The 21,097-nt window shown below is 28.6% G+C and overlaps 1 protein-coding gene across 3 annotated transcripts in view; it reads right to left on the bottom strand.

Moving 5' to 3' along the window:
- The window catches only part of LOC142321483 (uncharacterized), a 115,875-nt gene extending 97,004 nt beyond the window's left edge, over positions 1–18,871 (bottom strand). For all 3 annotated transcript variants that reach the window (XM_075359608.1, XM_075359617.1, XM_075359598.1), the window contains exons 1-5: positions 18,749–18,871; positions 17,993–18,078; positions 14,232–14,293; positions 12,665–12,949; positions 10,446–10,543 (exon numbers count right to left, since the gene is read on the bottom strand). In XM_075359608.1, coding sequence (XP_075215723.1) covers positions 10,446–10,543; positions 12,665–12,949; positions 14,232–14,293; positions 17,993–18,078; positions 18,749–18,778 — 561 coding nt within the window. In that variant the 5' untranslated portion in view covers positions 18,779–18,871. The remainder of the gene's footprint in view (positions 1–10,445; positions 10,544–12,664; positions 12,950–14,231; positions 14,294–17,992; positions 18,079–18,748) is intronic.
- Between the last annotated feature and the right edge of the window lie 2,226 nt (positions 18,872–21,097).

Here is a 21,097-nt window from a genome sequence, read left to right as displayed (position 1 = left end):
AGAAAAATTAATGTGCAAATTTTTTCTTTTAATTTATAAAATCAATTTTTACAGAATTAAAATAGAACAATCAGCAAATGTTCATATGTTATTATTCTGAAATCTTCGCAGAGGAATGTACAACTACATAATTATTTGTTACCATACATTTCCAAGCTCAATTAATAGTCACTGTTCACCAGTGACTATGTAATAAACAGTTACAAAATAACTTATTTGGAAGTATCACTCACTACTAAACATGACTTGATAAGATGGCAATTACTTGCAACCTTTTCAACATTTAGTAATTGTAAGTAGGAAAACCATAACTGCAACAGATGACAATTTGAAATTGAGCAACTAATCAACACGCATACTTTGCAAATGAATGTACACTAATTCAGCATTGTTATTTATATGTAAAAACTGTTTCAAGGAATTAATTTTTATGAAGTGCATCCAGGAAGAGCTTAATTGTAATGCATTTAGTAGTATATAAGCCCAATCTTACAAAATTTTATACAATGGGACCAATCTGTATCTGTTAACATGAGAAACATTGGGTAATAAAAAAAAAAGTTTTATTCTATCAGATAAAGAAAGAAAACTTAAAGTTCATAGTCACAAATTTGAAAGGCAGATTAATTTTAGAATATATTAACTTCATTAAGAAATGAAATAAATAAAAAAAAGATTCCAAATAAAATAAATAAGTGCTCCATTTCATTTAAAACCACCAATATGTGAAACATAAGTGACAATAATGAAGTTTAGTACTGATAGGCCTAGCCCACCGGGTTGGTCTAGTGGTGAACGCGTCTTCCCAAATCAGTAGATTTGGAAGTCGAGAGTTCCAGTGTTCAAGTCCTAGTAAAGTCAGTTATTTTTACACAGATTTGAATATTAGATTGTGGATACCGGTGTTCTTTGGTGGTTGGGTTTCAATTAACCACACATCTCAGGAATGGTCGAACTGAGAATGTACAAGACTACACTTCATTTACGCTCACACATATCATCCTCATTCATCCTCTGAAGAATTATCTAAACGGTAGTTACCGGAGGCTAAACAGGAAAAAGAAAGTACTGATAGGCCTATTTTTTTTGCATTTTGCAGGTTTTTTTTACTACCTTTGATTTATTGAGATGCAATATAGTAGTGTTACGTATTATTTTAAAGGTACATTTTTTAATTTTTATTTAATATCTATAATTTAACTTAAAACTCAAGCAAATTAGAAATAAAAAAGTAAAAGGATAAAAGTAAAATAATATCAAAAAAAAAATTGTTTTTACAATCAATTAAATGAAGAGTGGTAAATGTAAAGTAAAATTTTGGAGCATGTAAATAATAATGATAAACATTTTTTCACTTTTTTAGTGGTACTACCTAAGACTCCAAAATATTAAATTAAGTAAAAATAAATAAATTACAATACTGTATATGCAATGGAAGTTTCATGGTGGCATATTATTAATATCAACACCTCTACAGTAATATCTAATTTTATTTTACTCTGCAATGTTATTACCTTGTTCCAAGAATGAATCAGTTATATTATTACAAATACATAAATTCTTATTACTGTCAGATAAATCACTTGAAATGCGTTCACAATCAACATTAATTTTGATATTTTTTTTTTTAACAGAAGTAATACTTTGCTACAAAAATTTACATTTATTTTTCCATGTAGTCACTATTTACAGCTACACATTTCTCCAATGGTGAAACAATTTTCTCATTTCATCATTGAAGAACGCTGATGGTCTTTCCTCTTTCCATGATCACACTGTGTTCTTCAGTACATCTGTGATGAAGGTTGCACTTTGAATTTGTTTTATTGGGTCAAACCACAGTCCTGGTATTCCATGTTTTGAAGATTTTCTTCTGGGTCATAATGATCACCATAGTTTCATATCCCATCACAACACTAAAAAGGAAGTTATCTCTCTTGATTCAAAGTGTTTGTGTAGCTGTTCACATTCCTTTCACTGTTGTTTGTTCTTTTCTGAAAGTTTGTGAGGCACCCAACACTAACAGATTTTATAGAAGCGCAGTTGGCAATATGCGTCTTCCTCATTCTTTTGATAGGTCTACCTGGTGGTAATGCTTTGTTATGTGATAGAATGGTCTTTTTGAATTAATTCATAGACCTCCTTTTGGTGCTTCCTTTGATGCTTGAAATTTTATTGCCCATCTATTCATAGTACTTTGATCAGCACAGACTTTTAGACAACACTGAATATCACTAACGTTCACTTTTTTCCACAGTTCAAAAATTCAATTACTGAACATTTTAGACACACTGATATAGTAGGCATACTCAACTCCATAACAATGTCAAATGACAGAAAATTAAAGTAAACTGGTGAATGAGTTTTGGAATGTTACATTCCAGCTGTCCCTCATACTGACTTTATTATCAATAATTTTACAGAAAATGTATGCAATGTTACTTTCTTCAATACATATATGATACATTTTTATAAATAAGTACAAAAACATATAAACATATATGACACACACAAAGGCAAAACCCAGTTATCAAAAAGCCAGTTATTAGTAGGTATCATTAAAATTACAGTAAGATTATCAAAACATACACAAATAATATAAATTTGCCAGTGCAAGGATAGCATTCACCACTGTCATCTCAATCATATTACATGTAGTAATCACACTACCATATGTCAATCGCGTGATGTAACCACTAGAGAATTATCTAAAGTAATGACCTGCAAAAATATCTTTGTTACAACACAGAAGTATTTATAAGATAACAAATTTTTTTGTATTTAACAGAGAATATGTAAAGGACAGTATAGAAAAATGCACTTCAGATTTTCTACAAATGCTATTTGACCAGCATCATTCATAACAGTTTTTAACACCTTTAATAGTGTTAATCTGAAATACTTATTTTACTACATTTAAAGGAAAATGGTTGAAGTTAAAATTTTCTTAAACTTGTTTATAGCCAGTATCAAAAGTTTGTTTAGAAAACTGTTTTAAAACACACGTTATTTGTTTCATTATTTTAGAAAATGCAATTTAAAAATCTATTACATCTATATTAGTAGTTTCTGTATTAGTAGTTACATCATAAATTCGTCAAGTTCAACCTGTTGTAGGAATGTAGTTTTTGAAAAAATTTAAAGATCTGATGAAGATGTAGAAAAAAGACACAAAATGTAGTTTAAAGTAAATATAATGTAGTTTAAAACAATTTAGATATTTAAAAATAACATGAATTGAACAAACAATCAAGGCTTTCGATAAAGTTACAATGAAGACCAGAAATTCAAGGAAGAGATAATTGATCCTAATCGATTATATTATAATGTGATATTAAAATTTGCAGTTAGGAATAAAATATATTAATTAATAACTTCATTTCAGAACAGGCATATTGATGTAATGACTCATTAAAATTTTCAGTTTTCAAAATTTTCAACCGACATCAATATGTACTAAAAATAATAAATAATTTTGTCCAAATACTTAATTCCTTTACACTTTTTTGAATGGCGCCAAAATACATGATCATACTTATGTGGTACTTGAATGGGCCTATAGAAGGCAAATATAAAAAATACGTAGTAATCATCAACAGAAAAAAAATCAAAGTACATAAATATGAATTTACTTATCAACACTGGTTTTTAAGAAGTATACATATATAGTACTATAGAACAAATTTATATTACATCTAGAAATTAATTTTGTAAAAAAAAAAGTGTCTAAGGAATTAATTATTTGGACAAAATTATTTCTTACTTTTTAGCACATTTTGATGTCAGTCAATTTTTTTTTCTTTTTTAAATAATCATTTCATAATTTTCTGTCTGATTAATAATGATAAGTTATTTGGTGGAGTTAATGTGGTTTTTGGTGATATAATGCAGCTGCCTCCAGTCAAAAGGCCACATTGGTGTTTTTGTTAAACCTCCATGGTGTGAAGTAAATATAAATCTGAGGCATCAGTTTTCATTTTGCGAACTAACAATAAACCTAAGACAAAGAAATGGCATTGAGTTCATTGATTTATTAAATAACTTGCGTTTTAGAAATGCTGTGCGTAAAGAGAATAACTTTAACAGACGAATTTGCAGATGGAAACACTGCAAGAATATTCCCAACTATTAAATTAGTTGATGAATATAATGATATGATATAAAAAAACAATGAGTTTATATTATTAAAGCTATTGATGAATACAAGAAGCTGCAATATATGGGAAACCTCCTCCCAGGAATGTTATTCTGGTAGATGTCAAAAACTGTGGTGGTCTGTTGCATATACAACTGGCAAAGAGTTTAAGAGTTATGTTAAGGAGTGATGCATCAATTTCTGATGGTTCAGTTAACGACAATATGGGAGTTGTAAAGAAATTCAAATGCCTTGTCCTACGAAAGGACCAACTTGAAAGAGTTGAATTACCAAAAACTGTGTTAATAGATTCTATAATGAAACAGTAGCTACAAAAATTAAAGATGAGGGTTTTTGTACAGCAGTAAATACATTTCAAGCTATTACTATTAAGTACAACATTTTAAACTAAAGGATATAGAGATGTAAAAAGACGTATGTTTATGCCGTTTGCGTAAAGTCGTTTTATTCCAATGAATTCCAGGTTATGGTCGAGTCTTGTAGTTTACAGGCTTGGTAATTTTATTTTGCATTTTTGTAAGGCTTATCTATGTGTATTTTTTAAATAGATTGTTTGGGTTTGTTTTCGATATCATTTCTCCCAGCCTCCAGTTTGACTTGCTGATTGCATCATCGTATTGGTGTCAACGTATTTCATATCTCGCATTATTTATTGCTGTTTAGTCTTAATATATATATATTATTCTTAAGTGTTTTTTATTCTCAACCAATTTCAATATTGTCATAGTTCCTAGAAGTCTATTTCTCTTTGTTTGCCCTGATGTCATTTCTTCAACTTGCGTATTCAGAAATTTATTTTATCTGTCTTACGTAATTCTTTAGTAGTCTGCTTGCTTGTAAATTATTTTTGTTATGTCTTCGTTCCTGAATTCTGCACGTTTTCTCTAATCGTTTTCATACTAACACTAAGACACTACTCTTGTTGTCAACACACACACACACACACTCTTCTGTCCATTGCTTTGTTCGCTTCCCCTACCTCTCACCACGCCACCTTTGTTCATTCTAGTCCTGACTTTCACGCTGTGCGGATCCTGGTCCTCCAGACTTGGAGGACCAGGCTTCGATGTTCTCTTTCGCTCGTATATTGTTAATACTTTCTTCGTCTTCATAAACGTTGCGGTATTTCTCTGTCAAAATATTCTCTAGTTCTACTCGTCAGTTTTTCGTGATTTCAGTTTTCTATGTTCGTCCAGCCTCGTTTTTTTGTTAAGTTATTCTTCAAATTCACTATATTACTTCTCTGTCGAAAGTGTTTCAGTCACTACATACTGCCAATTCTATAGACGCCGAATCTTCTTGAGCTGCTGATTACATTTTCATCTATGCAGAATCTCTCCAAACTCGTTGCTAAATTTTTGAGACGCCACGTCCTGCTCAACCTCTAAACTACGTCTCACCCCTGCATTCCTGATACACCACTGCGGACTACGTCCAGGATTACTGTATGTATTCATTTACCTTCATTCACAAGTTTGTCTCTTGCTAATATTTGTGTGCTACAGGCAAGTTCAATTTTCATTATTTACTATGTTAAACAGTTATTTTATCATTAAAATTTGTGGAACATTCAGTTCATCGTACCTTTACGCATTTAAATTTCAAGTTTAGTTTAAAAACCATTTATTATTTATTTTACAGGTGGCTTATATAAGGTTATGTCATCGTTAAGCTGCAACCTATTTTACGTGCTTAATTATTACAATTTGTTGTTATTGTAATTAACTCTATAATTTAATCTTGTAACTTGTTAATCGCCGAGATTATTTCTTTTCTACTCATGAACTGTATTCATATTACTTCTCTTAAATTAACCTAAAGCAAATTACTCCTGATGTGCAGTTATGTTTTAGGACTTCTTTGTAATTTTATATTTTCAAGAAAGCTTGTTTACTAATATGAACTCTACTTATATGTTTACTTATTTCAATTTGATTATTGTAATTAACTTTTTTTGTACTAGAATATTATTGTGGACTTTTTTCTACACTAAACTAGAATTGCTAGTTTTAATTATTTAACGCTAAGTTTGATGATGCTCATAAATTAGAAAAGGCAAGTGCCAATTAAAATTTACTGTAATTTATTTTTCTAAGTTAATGACATTTGTTCATTGCTAATTTTTTTAATATTACAGCATATGTTAGTAATGCAATTGCATAGTCATACTATGTTTATTTATGTTATGTTTTTCTAAGTTTTATAATTGTAAATAAGTTGTTTTATGTTCTCTTGTTTTCAGGCTTTGTTAAATTGTAGATTTTCAAAATATGTATTTGAAAAATGTATATTCATGTATTTTCTCATTTAATATCAGTATTCATATATTGATTCAGCTGATATTTATTAAGTATCATTAAGTTATGTTAATTTCATAATTTCTTTTTAGTTTTTAAGGTTATGACTTAACATAAGTTCAATTGTTTTCTTTCTCATTAAAGTCCAATTTCTTTTGGCAAATACGAGCTGTGTTTTTTGTTAACTTTACCCAACAATGTATGCTACCTTTAATTTTAAGCTGAGGTGTAACAGTGCACAAATTGCAAGATACAGCATTAAATAGAGCTGTAGTAGATTTAGGGAAAAAATGTATTTGCAAAAGAACAAGGTTATGTTGCTCTAAGTCAAGTCAGAAGCTTAGATAGTTTACCTTAGTTGTCCAACCTTGAAAAACCACAAACATCTGTGTAATGTGATGCACATATATAGAATTATAAGATTCCGCCTTTTCCTACAGATACTGTATATTATATATAATGTGTATTGGATCTTAAAGGTTTAAGATGAGGTATCTTGAATTTTGAAGATTGTATTAACAATGCTACATATCTTGTGCAGAAATTCACATTACCTACCCTACAGAAGACCATATAACATTATCTAACATGACAAACACAAGAATATAGGAGGGATTCCCACTATCCCTACCCACCTACCTGCTGGACGGGAAAAAAATTTTTTGTCAGATTTTCAGATCAATTTTGTGTCTAAAAATTTTTTCAACATCATGGTACCACCATAAAAGGCAGCTGCATCGCAAAGGGATTTATTACAATGTGATTAATAGGAAAAAAGTTATGAATGAACAAACATAAAAAAATTAATGGGTCAAATACATAACTTCCTTTTTTGAAGTTGGTGTGTCTAAAAACGTTTCAACATCATGGTACCACTACAAAAAGCAGCTGCATTGACTGCAACAAGATTTATTTATTTCAATTGGATTATTAGGAAAAAAGTTACGCATGAACAAAAATTTTAAAAAATACATAGATTGAATTATAACCTCCTCTTTAAAAGCCATGTAAAAGGTAAACAATATTTTTAACAACTGTTACAGTTTTTCTTTTTTTAAATTATTATCTCTTTTGATTGTCAAGTAAAATGAACTACATAATGGTAATTATCTACTTGGCTGTACTAAGTCAGTTTTATGCAAGGTTGACCTTAAACTAGCAAGGACACATTCATATTACTTCATCTACCAAAACTGTACTGAACGTCTGATAATAGAAATAAACATGGTTTAATTTTTCAATCGTTCATTTTGAACAAAACTGCCAAAAAACTGATAGCTGCAAAAAAATTGACACACACAAATACCCAAGTACAAGTTATCTCTAAAGTAAAAAAGGTTTCATTATAAAAACATTTATTTTGAAAACTTTATAAGTATTTTTTACTTCTCTTAAACTAAATCTCTATATATATGCCACATGAATGAAGACATTTATCGCAGCAATACACTAGCTTCAATATACCCTTGTCGTATTCTTCTGCCGCCATTTAACCACTGATTAACAGCATTTTTAAGTTCATTGTCACCTACAATTACTTACCACTGAAAAGTTCTTTCAATTTCCCAAACAAATGGTAATCAGAAGGAGCAAAATCCATACTATATGATGGGTGATCGTAAATTTCCCATCCAAATGTTCTCAGTAAATCACGTGTCAGACCCACAACATGTGGATGTGCATTATCATGCAGCAGTGTGATGCCATTGATCAGCCACCCACGTTGCCGATTTTGAATGGCACACCATAACTTACACAGAGTTTTGCAGTAAGCTTCTACATTTATAGTCATTCCAAATGGCATGAAATCAATCAGCAGTATGCCAAACTGATCCCAAAAGACTGTGGCAATCAGTTTGCATCCAAATGGCTGTGGCTTGATCTTTATTGGCCTGGTTGCTGATGGAGAATGACATCATTCACTTGACTACCATTTTCTCTCTGATGTGTAATATAAAATCCATGTTTCATCGCCGCTAACAACTGAATTAAGGAACTCATCACCTTTTTCTGTGCAGCGCACAAAAATTCCAAAGCAGATCCCTTCAAATTTTTTTTGTGATGTTCTGTTAAGATGTGTGGTACGAAACATGCACAAACCTTTCTTAAGCCTAAATGGTCATGAACTGTGACCAATAACAAACAGCTCTTGAAACATCAGGAAAAAAATGAGCCAGGTTGGAAATCATTGAGTGACGATATTTTTTTATTCCATCATCGATGTGTTTCAACAAGTCTGGGTGATTATCGAGACCTCCCCAAACATTCTTTATCATGCATATTAATTCTATTATTTCTAAACCTTTAACAACATTTTTGGATATTTTTTTTTATTCATTACATTATCACCGTACCCAGCAACCAACTGCCAATGAATTCCAGCCGGCTTCATATTTTGATGGTTTAAAAAACATATGACTCCTCATATTTCACAGTCTGTGGCAACACAGATTTTCCTATTCATTTTATACCATAATCAAAGATACTAAACCTGACAACTTACAGACAATAATGCAGTGTGTACATTACTAGTGTGGCCATGAACAACACAAGCTCGCCAACCTTAAGGAGAGAATTTTCCCAGCAGTCTTTACTTTAGAGCAGTGGTTCCCAAAATTTTCCGAGTTACAGCAACCTTTATCAATTAAAATTTTTCCATGGTGCCCTAAACAATCTTCATTGTTTTTTTACTTCATTAACATTAAATTAATAATTATAAATATCTTGATTCAATCAATTATGAAGCTTTTACAATATTTTGCAGCGCCCCTGTGAAGAGGCCGCAGCTCCCCAGGGCACTGCAGCACACAGTTTGGGAATCACTGCTTTAGAGATAAACCCTTGTATATACAGATTCACACTGAATTTTAAGATTCATTTTTCCTGACCAATGTAGTAAAAATTTCCTGATTTTCATATGTTATGGTATTGCTGTTTACTCCACAGAATATATAATTTTTTTTTTTTGTAGGATCCACCATCCCCATAGCTGCCCAACTCATGCCTTTTTTTATTATTACATTCAATTTAAAAGTTTATTTTTTAATGATTCTCTTTTTTACAATATATACATTTAAAATTAGGCTATTTTTTGTGATAAATTGTTTCAGTAAAACACACTACAAAGTACAAAAAAAATATATATTTAAGTTTCTTGTATAAAAAGGAACAACATGGTAAATAAAAGTAACACAGATAAGAAATAAAAACTAACTAAAACAATTTTTTTTAATAACTGAATTGCACCTAAGATTGGTAAAAATGTTTCACAAAATCTAGCCCACATTATTTTGCAAAATAAACAAAAAACAATATTTAGTAAATTGGTTTGCATAAAAATGCTAAGAAACACAGCTTTCACTAACAAAGAATATATGTGTGATCACAACTTAAAGAAAAACTAAAATCACTGTGACTAAAATTAATACAGAAAACTAGAACAGAATACCTTATATTTTGTACAGAAAACAAATGTTATTAACATTTACTTGAAAAATATTTTGTCATCATTAACATATTTGCAGAATGCTATCAAAGTACGGTGCAAGGCCAGGGTTAATGACATAGGAGCATGGGGTCACCACTTCCTGACACCAGAAAAGTATATCAAATATATTTTGGCATTACTTCAAAAATATTTTATTAATAACTAACATAATCTTAAAAAATACTTTATAACTAACATAATCTTAATTTGATAGCAAAAATTAAATTCTCTGAGATTTTTTGCAATTTTTCCTGACTTTTTTCTAAAAATTCCTGACATTTCTTGCCTGTGGTACCATATTATTAATTTAAGCAAAATTTCAGAATTAATTATTAACCAATAAAGTTTAACAAACAAACACATAGGTGCACAGTAGTTCTATGCACAGCATTTGAAGCAGCACTGACACTGCTAATAGAACAGTGGAGGGGGTTAGTGTGACAGAATATCATAGGAAGCAAGAAGCCACTAGCCAATCCAGCAATGAATAATTATATTACATTACCTCAAATTCACAGAAAAATCCTTTCAATGGAGTGCTATTTCTCTTCTTCTTGGTATCCTTAGAAGACAGTGGTGTATCACAGTTTTCGAGGAGCAAAACTGCAATCAAACAAATGTTGTAAAAAAAAAAGACATTAAGATTTGACATTAATGATCAGCTATTTGCTTACATTAAAAAAAACAGTATTAAAGCTGAAAAGACTCATTGTATACCTAAACCTTTCCTAATATACCTGACATGAAAGCTGTTCCTTCTTCATACATTTCATTTTTATAAATCAGGCATTTATAACCATTTTAGTTTGGAGAATCAGCAACTGAATTAATAAAAATACTTCAAACTTAAAATAATCTGGTGGAACATTTTCAATTTCCACAATAATTATTAACAATCAAATCAAGAACTGGAAGTAGAGACATACCTAAAAACAGTTATGATAAGTTTGAATTTCCATCTCTTACACAATATCTCCAGGTTCATTCAGGAGAGCCTTAATTAAGATTTATACTTTGTAAACTGATCAAAAAAGAAGACTTAACAATATCTGAATAACAGATATTTTCATACTGTTTCATATTTTTTTCATACTGTTAACCATTATTAATTTATTCAAAGTATTTACTTCAAAGAAGTAGATAAAAGTGCCCATGTTTGGCCTCTTAAGTGCAGACAGGTCTATGGGATGTAAGCGCCAAGAAGGAAGTCCATCCAAAGGAAACTTTTTAAATTAAATTATAAAAAAATTAAATCAATCTGAAAATACTCAACACACAAATACACATACAAACATACTTAACACACAAACACACAGTATTACAAAATACTATCATTTAACTGTTAAAGCCAATATTATTATCTATTTTCAAAAACCTCTTCAGTAAAATTAACTTTCATGACTTGAATTATAAATTAAAATGAGAATTACAAATGGAGGCAAGTATATTATCACAATTTAAAACTGTTTATAAAATAATAATCACTTATTAATGCTATTTGAACACTATAACTTTATATGAACATCACCAGATTCAAATCAATGCACACAGCAATAGTTTGTTATCTAATAAACATCACCATGACAAGAAAATATTTTTATAATGAATAGCTTTAGTAACTATAATCAACAAATTAAGATACTGATTCATATAAAAGAGAAATATTACTAACTTATCTATTTTTATTAGAAAAATAAATCTGTAAGCATATGATTTAAAAATGTTTTTTGTTTGTTAAAAGATAAAAAATTATAGTATTAATATTTTTTAGGACACTACTGTAATCTGATCACTTCCAGAGTGCCTCTACCTAAAATGTTTCAGGTGTTATAGAACTATCAAATTCAATCAAGGGGTACAATTTACAACTTACCCTAAACCTTGCAAAAAAATGACTGTTACTAGCACGTTCAGCAATACTGCTGCCATGACATTGATTTCATGCTGCTATCACATTGGCTAGTACATTTAGTAACATTTTTACAAGCAACAGAGGGAGGTAAAAACATGTCGGTATGAGAAATATATTTTATATTAGTACTCAAAGTCAAAGTTACAGATGAAGTTAAATTAGTATGAGTCAAATAATGTAATCCAACACACTACGGAATATACCTATATGCTAAAGACATTACAAACAGAATAGAATAAAACTTTAATGATTCCAAAAAAATTACAGTGAATGTAGTAAGTTATAGTGATTATTATAGATATAAAAAATGACATCACACATATTTTTAATTTAAGTAACCTTAAATAACTAGAATAAAATTCTATTTTAATAAAATTAATTTACTTAATTTTTTTTATAATACATTTCAGTATTAAAAATCATTAATAAGGGTTTTTTGTAAAATTTATTTTTTTCTATTATAGCTTAATTTAAAATAACAATATTACTACTTAATAGCAAATCACTAGTGTAAATAATTTTGAGTGATTCACATATAGCCAAGCAAGCAGATTAAGCTACGAAAATGATTTATTAATATGCTTAAAAATCAACCTATTCACACAAGTTTCATAATTACCCACAACACATGTGTAATCAATTAATTAGTAAATTAATAATAATTTTGCAAATGAATCACCTAAATTGCTTTAACTATTCCTGAGTTACATGTTGAAAAAAAAAACACTTTTTCATAAATTAATTTTTTTCATACAACTAATTTTCATACGTATTATCAACAAAGCACTTACAACTTAAAAAAATATAATTACCACTGCTCGACTTTTGAATCGCATTACTTAAAGTTGATCTAACAATTTTCTTCCCACAGGTTTCTTCCAAAAATCGTTTCACTTGTATTTGCAGAGATTCTTCAAATTTAAGTAATGAATTTCTATAAAAATCATCAGAAGTATGTAATGTTGTTGCTATTAAAAGGGCTGATGTAATATAAGTTAGCTCTTTTTTATCTATTTCAGTGGTTTGTGAATCAGGATTTACAGACTTTGTCACTGGTATCAAAAGTGTTCTTTCTGCAACAAACTCTGGAAAGATACCTAAAAATAAATTTAAAAGGTCAGCAACATGAAAAATTAACAATTAAAGTTTATATAACTTTAGATTGGTGGCACAATGTTCTATTTGATTGTCCTCATTCATATCAAAAATAGATTTTTATTTTAGCTTTTTTTCCTCAGATTGTTATGAAACTTTCAAAGTACATTTTATTTCATTATACAGATTTATTTCAAACTTAATTTTTCTCACACACTACAGTACAGATAAAAGTCTTACAAAAATTAAAAAAAACAACATGGAGACTACAGAAAAATTCACATGTATGGAATAACTGGAAGTTATTCAGTTACTATTACTGTTTACTATGAAGATGAAGTTTTGGAAATATAATATTTTTTAAATTATAGTAATTAAAATAAAAACAATTTTTTTTTCTCTATAATGCCCTAATTAAGCGTTATATTTAATTGCATATAAAAAGGTCTAGAAAAGGCAATAGAACAAAATAGAATCCAATATTCATAATTTCCCAGCAAAACACCATTTAGTTCTATTCATTTAAAAATTAATAGAGTGAGATGTGGTGGGCGTACAGACTACTCTATTAGCATCAAATAATGGTATATTCAATTAAAATGCAAAGTTAAGTTCTGTTTCACACAGCTAAGTTATTAAATTAAATTCATGGAGTAATTTTTTGAACTGACCAAGTTTTTTAAATATGTTTGATATATTGCAAGCACCAGTATCATCATAAGCCTACCAAGATTGAGAAAATCTGAACTTTATAATTGCAATACTTCCCTAACAGCTGTAATACCAAAAGTGCATATTTATGGTGTGCTATGCATATAAGCAATTACTATGCACAGCAATGAAATAAATATACATTAGTATACCGTACTACATGGCAATCTCACATCTATAATCGTTCACATTTTATAATTCCACTAGGATTATCATAATTGATTTAAGTGTTATTTTCTGCCCTTCCTAGTACTGTCACTCTAGCATTTGTAGTTTTGCAGTACCTCCATTCTCAAAACTGGAGTGCTAAAAGTAATTTTGAGAATGAAGGTAATCTGAAACGTCAACTACTAATTTGGAAGGGCAGAAAATAACATTCAAATCAAGTATATCCGTAAAACTGATGCTATAATGTAACAACTGATTCTTTTTTATTATTTAAATTAGTTTGGAAACAACAGATAAAATTATTAAAAATGTATTAATTGTTTGATAAGAGAAATTATCAGCAGCTAAAAGATAAACAATTTCTATACACATAAATGCATTAACAATTATTACTTCATAGTTTACCTTTTAGGTATGAAGTAAGCAAAAAGCTGTTGGGTTTTTTCCCTCCACAACCCTTTATTTCTCTGAAAAATAAAAACAAATATTAATCATTGGTTTCAACAACCAAAAATATAAAATGATTAAAAGACGTAATGCAATACATTTATTATCACAGATATTACTAAAATACAATAATCATCTCACAAATGCGATTGACTTTAATAAAGATTTAATATGAACTTATGTAGGACCAGAGATGACAATTAATTTACAACACATAATTAATAAGCGATGTAACTTTTTACAACAAATACTGAAATAATTATTCTACAAAATATATGGACAGTTGCATATATAAATATGTTTTGCTCTGTTCTTAAACTATTTAAATGACAGATCTTTAATTGCAACTGGAAGTTTATTAAGTGATCCAACTGCCATATAATGAATAATTGTTTGACTTTTAAAATATTTATGTTGATCTGTTTTAAGATTAAGTCAAAATTGTTAACCTAGCAAACAGAAGCATACAAAACTGCAATTTACTCAAAAGAATGCTATGTAAAAGTGTTAAAATACCTTAGAATCTAAAACACATTAATTTCCCTTCAATATTTTTAACTGAGTCTCAAATAATGCTACAGCATCACCTGTACGGCATGCATACAAAACCAAAACCTATCCACTGGTAAAAATAAGAGGATATATGATCATAAATTAAAAACACAAAAAATCTCTTGACACTGCCAACACAAATGAGATAAAAATATAGTTTTTAGAGATATGCACTATTTTAATTCTTTTAAAACTAATAGCAAAGTACCTGTGCTTAATACATTTTTTAAACAATGTTTACTTCAAAAATCCAATTAGGGCTTAACACCTTAACAATCATGTTGACTTATCTAGATAAAAGACATTTACTTAATCTTACGCTGTTTATAACAAAATACTTGTTCAACAGTAAAAGATTTAAACCTAAAATAACTTTTAACATCTGAGACCATATATAAAAGATACATAAATAGTATTTTATTATTTTATGCTATATTTATAATAAAAGTTTTGAATCAGTAAAATATCCATTTTAATAAATTGCACATTAAAATTATATATTGTATCATTAAAAAAAAAACCATGCACATGTTGTAATGTTCATTACAGTACTGTAAAGAAAATTTTTTAATGTGCACTTTAATAAAATGAATTCAATCATGACTGAGGATGCGGGATCCTGTGAAAGAATTATCATGATAAAATTAAGGTAAAAAATGTTTTATCTCACTAGTCTGAACTAGGTGGTTTACGTTGGTAGAATTAAAAATATAATTAAACCATAATATACAGTAAGAAACTGTTATTATTTAACTTATTCTAGTTTTTTTTTATTAATATTATGATGGAAAACTATAAAATAGATAATTTTTAACTTAAGTTTCCCATTTATAAGTCTATTCGTAAAGTTAGACAAACAATTGCATATTAAAACATTTTCTAAAAAATTAGTCTGATTTATATAATTCATCTTATGCAAAAGCTTCTAGAATGCAAAATTAAATAAATCAAAGACCAACTGTAAATGTTGGAATTAGATTTTAGTGGTCCTTAAAAATATGTATAAATTTTTTTGTTTCTACATTTAAAAAATCTGCCTGCAGCTTACAGGAAAAGAAATATGATACGCACAGAAAATGATAAGCAAATGCAATATTTGATGAGGTTAAATATTGTATTTTTTGTGATATTAATAGAGGATGATGAGAAAGGACAGGTGGTCAAAAATGAATGATTTTATGTCAACCAGATTCTAGAGTAAACTGCATTCTAGAGATCATAGCATCTGATTCTGAAGAAGGGTACTCTGAAACCACAATGAAAATTAGGAAGCTCTGGGATGTAAAACAGAAGAAGCAAATGGGATACAGGAAATAGCAGAGGGAGGAATTCAGCTAAATACAAAAGTAAGTAAAGTTTTTTTTTAATTTATAAGTCAAATCATTTTATGAAATTTGCTATGTAAGAAAAAAGCAACAAGTATAATAAATAATAGGTATATGTTACTGCTCTACACATTTGTTATCAGTTTTCCTATGTTGCATTGTTTTCTATAATATCAGGTCACTACATAAAGCATCAAAATTCTATATCACTTTTTAATAATACTATTGATATGACAATAATAAATATTGTCATATTGATATTTTTTATTGTCATTTTATATTTTTTGTCACATATTGTCATTAATTATGCAACAAGATAATTAAAAAAAAAGAATCATTAATTTTTCCTAAGAATTTAAATATGTCCAACAGAAAAGATTATTTAATCTAAACTGTAACTACCAAATATATCTTTTAATAAATATAAAACTGTACATTATAGTAAAACCAAAAACATTTCTAATCATGTTACTCAGTATACAATTTCAGCCTTTGGTATTAAAACCAATTTTGTTTTATGTATATATACTATACACAACTGAAAAGCGTACGTTAAATGGCAATACTGAATATTATTTTCTATGATACATTAGATGAAAAATAAAAGTTATGAACTCGTAAACAAATAAGTTTCACAGATATTACAATACTACTCACAAAAAAGCAAAGGATATGAAGTAGGCACAGAACTATACACCAAGTAGCAGGTAAATGAGCATTTTATAGTTTTGACTAAATTTGGTAAAGCCAAGGTCTGTTTTACCAGTTATCTGGTTTTTTATCTATCTAAACTGAATACACCCCCAACTACCTCAGTTGAGTAAATAGTGATATTTGTAAATACACATTAAGCCATTTTCATATACATGTTTCTTAACTACAGATTTCACAACTAAACACAATCCGAGATAAAAACTTCTTCCACAAAAAAATAGACAGGTCAGTTTTAAGAGGAAAAGATAAATGCTGAATACATATAAATAAAATTATGAAGCTTATTCTTAACCAATTTAATTAGTGAAAATGAATTTTACATCTAACCAGCAGATCACAGAGTTACTTCATCTAATGTTAATAACAAGATTACAGAGATCCAAGCTGACCTCCTAACTCTGAGTTTAGCAAGTTTTTAACCTAAATCCCTAATTATTTTGCTAATCCTGACTAGAATATAAACATCTAAACACCAGAAACTGGGTATACATTTAATCTATATAAAACGCTTTCAATTAATATTAAACATTAATTTTATATTGATAAAATGTAATTCCATACGAATCCCAAGTAAATTCTTAAATACAAACAACAGAATTTAACCTCAAAAATTAAATAAGTCTTTGCATTAAATACATTACAATTTTTCCAAATTGAAATGAATTAATTATATTAAACCTGAATACATATAATAAAAATTATGCTGCAATTATATACAACATAGATGTTTTATGACACAATATGGCACTGTCTACATTGCAACTAATTAAAGTTGACATAATGTAAGGAATAATAATTTTAAGATAAATATCTACCCAGTGTGGGGTGGATACAGAACTGCATACCATAACAAATTTCAAAACTAGAGATGATTCAAATTAGACTACTCTTTCAAAAGACAAAACAAAAACATTGCCACTGCTTACTACTTTAGTAATTTATTGAAAGACCAAATAACACCAAAACGGTTATTTCAATGTAACTCAAAATAATTTCAATATAATTTCAATAATGTTAAACTGTTGTCATGCAACTTCAGAACTTAGTAAATTTTTTATATGGGCTATATATGTGTGTGTGTGTGACACACACACACACAGGGGTATAATTTAAAAAAAAATTACTTACAATTTTTCCACAAGTTTGACAAAAAATTCCCCATCTGACAATTGGGCAATTGACTCTATTTGACGTAATAAATCAAGAGAATTAACCTGCAAAATAAACAAAAAAATAATTTAATTGGTACTAATATACAGCTTGTAACTCTTTTTATTTCTTAATATTCCCAATTAATAATAATATTCTATTCAATATTACAATCTAATTCTTTAAACTGATACTTTTAGTCGCGTCATTATTTAGACAAACTTCAAAGATGTTTGTTTTTAAAGGATGGATTATTGCAACAGTTACTTAAAAATATAAGTAGTTATTAACAGTATTAATACCATAATTTTAAACTTGTCTCCTGTTTACGTTTCTTACCATCTTTGCTTAATAGCAACTGAATGAATAATTTGATTATACTGTAAAATACATTTCCACATAATGAATAACTAACCTAAAATATTTTACACAAGTTAGCGAAGGAAAAAGTCTAATAAACACCTATTTATGATTACATTCTAGTGTTCATTCAATGATTAAAACAATTTTATTTTCAAAATTATAGAAAAAGGTTACTCGAGCTCAAACTAGTTGTCCACGCTTTTATATAGATTCACTTAAAAAAACACAGAAAAATATTGAAACAATTAAATAAAAAACATAAAATTCGGCATTAAAAACACAATACTTTAAAGTTGCACATAATTAAGATTCCGTAATACATAATCGCAACAATGAACTAGTGATAATTCCATCTGATCAACTACGACTTACCCACTTAACCAGCACACTTTCCCAGGACATTGTTTAATTTTAAAAAACCAATAACATCTAAAATAAAACTCACTTAACACCTACAACTAAATCAACTACTTCACAAAACAGGTGAGAACTTGCTCTGTTTTGTTAGTGGTCATTTGTTTTGTTATTGGCCGTTACATTTAAAAATTTGAAATATCGAATGTACCAACCTTAATATACAAGATACTTAAAAATACTTTAGTTATTTAAATTTAAGCATAACAACAACTGGGACCATAGTTGCGTTAATTACAAAATAAAATTGATTATCTTCCATTTTCAGATTCTAAAATGTAATTATTGAAAAGAAAAACACACTCATGATATATATATATATATATATAAACATATTGTCGTGAGAGATTCATCAATGCTCAGCATAAATTACTGAAGACAGATTAATGAAATGATTAATGAATTAATGAATTTGAGATTCACAGATTAATGAATTTGTATACACGTTATTCTTACGATGTAAGTGCGCATTAAGAAGGATTTTTTTTTTTTTAATTCCGAGTTTAAAAGTTTAAAATGAAGTAATAATGAAATATACTACTTTTTTATTTCTCGGTAACAACTGAGGTTATAAACTTGATTTTTGGTTTGTGTAATCTTCACGTGAATATCAAAAACTGAATTTCTAGTTTTTAAAGTCGATCTTGAAAGGGGAAAAGAAACAAAAAAATGTGTACAATGATTACAAATTTTTCACTTCAGTCTATATAAAACGAGATATCCACTCGATTTAGGCTTTCTAGGATAGGCTAGACTAGAATGTAAATGTCTAAAAACCAGTTTTGATATTTTTGTTAATTTAAGTATTTTAAAGGGTAAAAAATATAAAATGTTTTTTTACATCATTGCAGTTTTATGCAACCACTATTGAATCAATCTTTATGATATTTGGTAACATTGTGATAGTAATTCTGATTATATATTTCGCGTGGGAAGTCGCAAAGGGAAACGGTAATTTAAAATAAAAAAAGGAGAAAAAATATATGGAAAAAGCTTTATAAAACTATATAAAAATTAAAAAAAAAAAAAATTGTAAAAACCCACGACGAAAATTAAAAAATGATTTCGTGAAATCGTTAAATATTTGTATTTTTACCTTATAATCCTCTGTGACATTGTTTTTAAGACAATAAAACTTAAGATTTAAATTAATCATCAAACGTAAATATGATTATAACTAAAGTTTATATATGTAGTATACAGTCACTCACTAGTCAATCAAAATTTTAATGTCTTAAAAACAATTTCACAGAGGATTATAAGATGAAACTACAGTTGTTTAATTATTTCACGTTTTTTCATTGTGTGTGTTTTTAAAATTTGCTTTTTATTTATAACTTTTTAAAGATTAGTAGACTTGTGACCAACAGCAGTGGAACGTTTATAGGCTGATGATGATGATGATGATGAAAGATTACTATACTTCAACAGCGCTAATTATTTAATAATCCACACAATAACGTAGCCTTGCTGTAGTTAGAAAGCCATTTTGAAAAAATACATCTACTGCAGCACCCCCTGGTGGCTTATAACCATAAAACTAATCTAAGAAAAGAACCTGCTCTGATGTTATACCTATGTAATGAAAAACACTCTATCAAAATTGGCCCGGCCGTTTTAGAGAAACACATCTACTGCAGCGCTCCCTGGCAGCTTATAACTGTGAAACTAATCTAAGAACCTGCTCTCAGGTGATACCTATATAATGTAAAAAAACCACATCAAAATCAGCTCAGCCGTTTTAGAGAAACACATCTACTGCAGTACCCTCTGGTGGTCTATAACTGTAAAACATGTCTAAGAACCTGCTCTGAACTGATACCCATGTAATATAAAAGACCGCATCAAAATTGATCCAGTAGTTTTTGAGGAAACTGGTAACACAGACCCGTGTGCACGCTCACAAACACACACACACATGCACACAAAAAACCTATTACACCAAACGCATATACCATTCCTTCATGGATAAAAACTGCACTTTCTATAAAATTCTAGTTTTAGTTTTCATGAAAGCATTAGTTTTAAGTGCACAATTCAGTAGTGACAAATAACTGAGAAGATCCTTTACTCTATTATCTGATGAGCAATAAAGCTTACACAGAGCACATGATATTTTACTGCATATTAATTTTAATAGGAGACATTATAAGTCTTGTTCATTAAATGATGAATGAATGGTTCCAAGTGAAAATTAAAAAAAAAAACTGATTTTATTTTTCATTTGGCAAAATCGAGTAATTGTTTATGAAATATGATCAAATAAAATGTCGTGATAATTTATTTTTTCATGGTGATTTTGCTATG

This window comes from Lycorma delicatula, chromosome 1 (genome assembly GCF_047948215.1).
Source record: "Lycorma delicatula isolate Av1 chromosome 1, ASM4794821v1, whole genome shotgun sequence".
In the NCBI taxonomy this organism is placed as follows: Eukaryota; Metazoa; Arthropoda; class Insecta; order Hemiptera; family Fulgoridae; genus Lycorma; species Lycorma delicatula.
The sequence above is the reverse complement of the archived record's forward strand: the minus strand, read 5'-3'. Positions and strand labels throughout refer to the sequence as shown.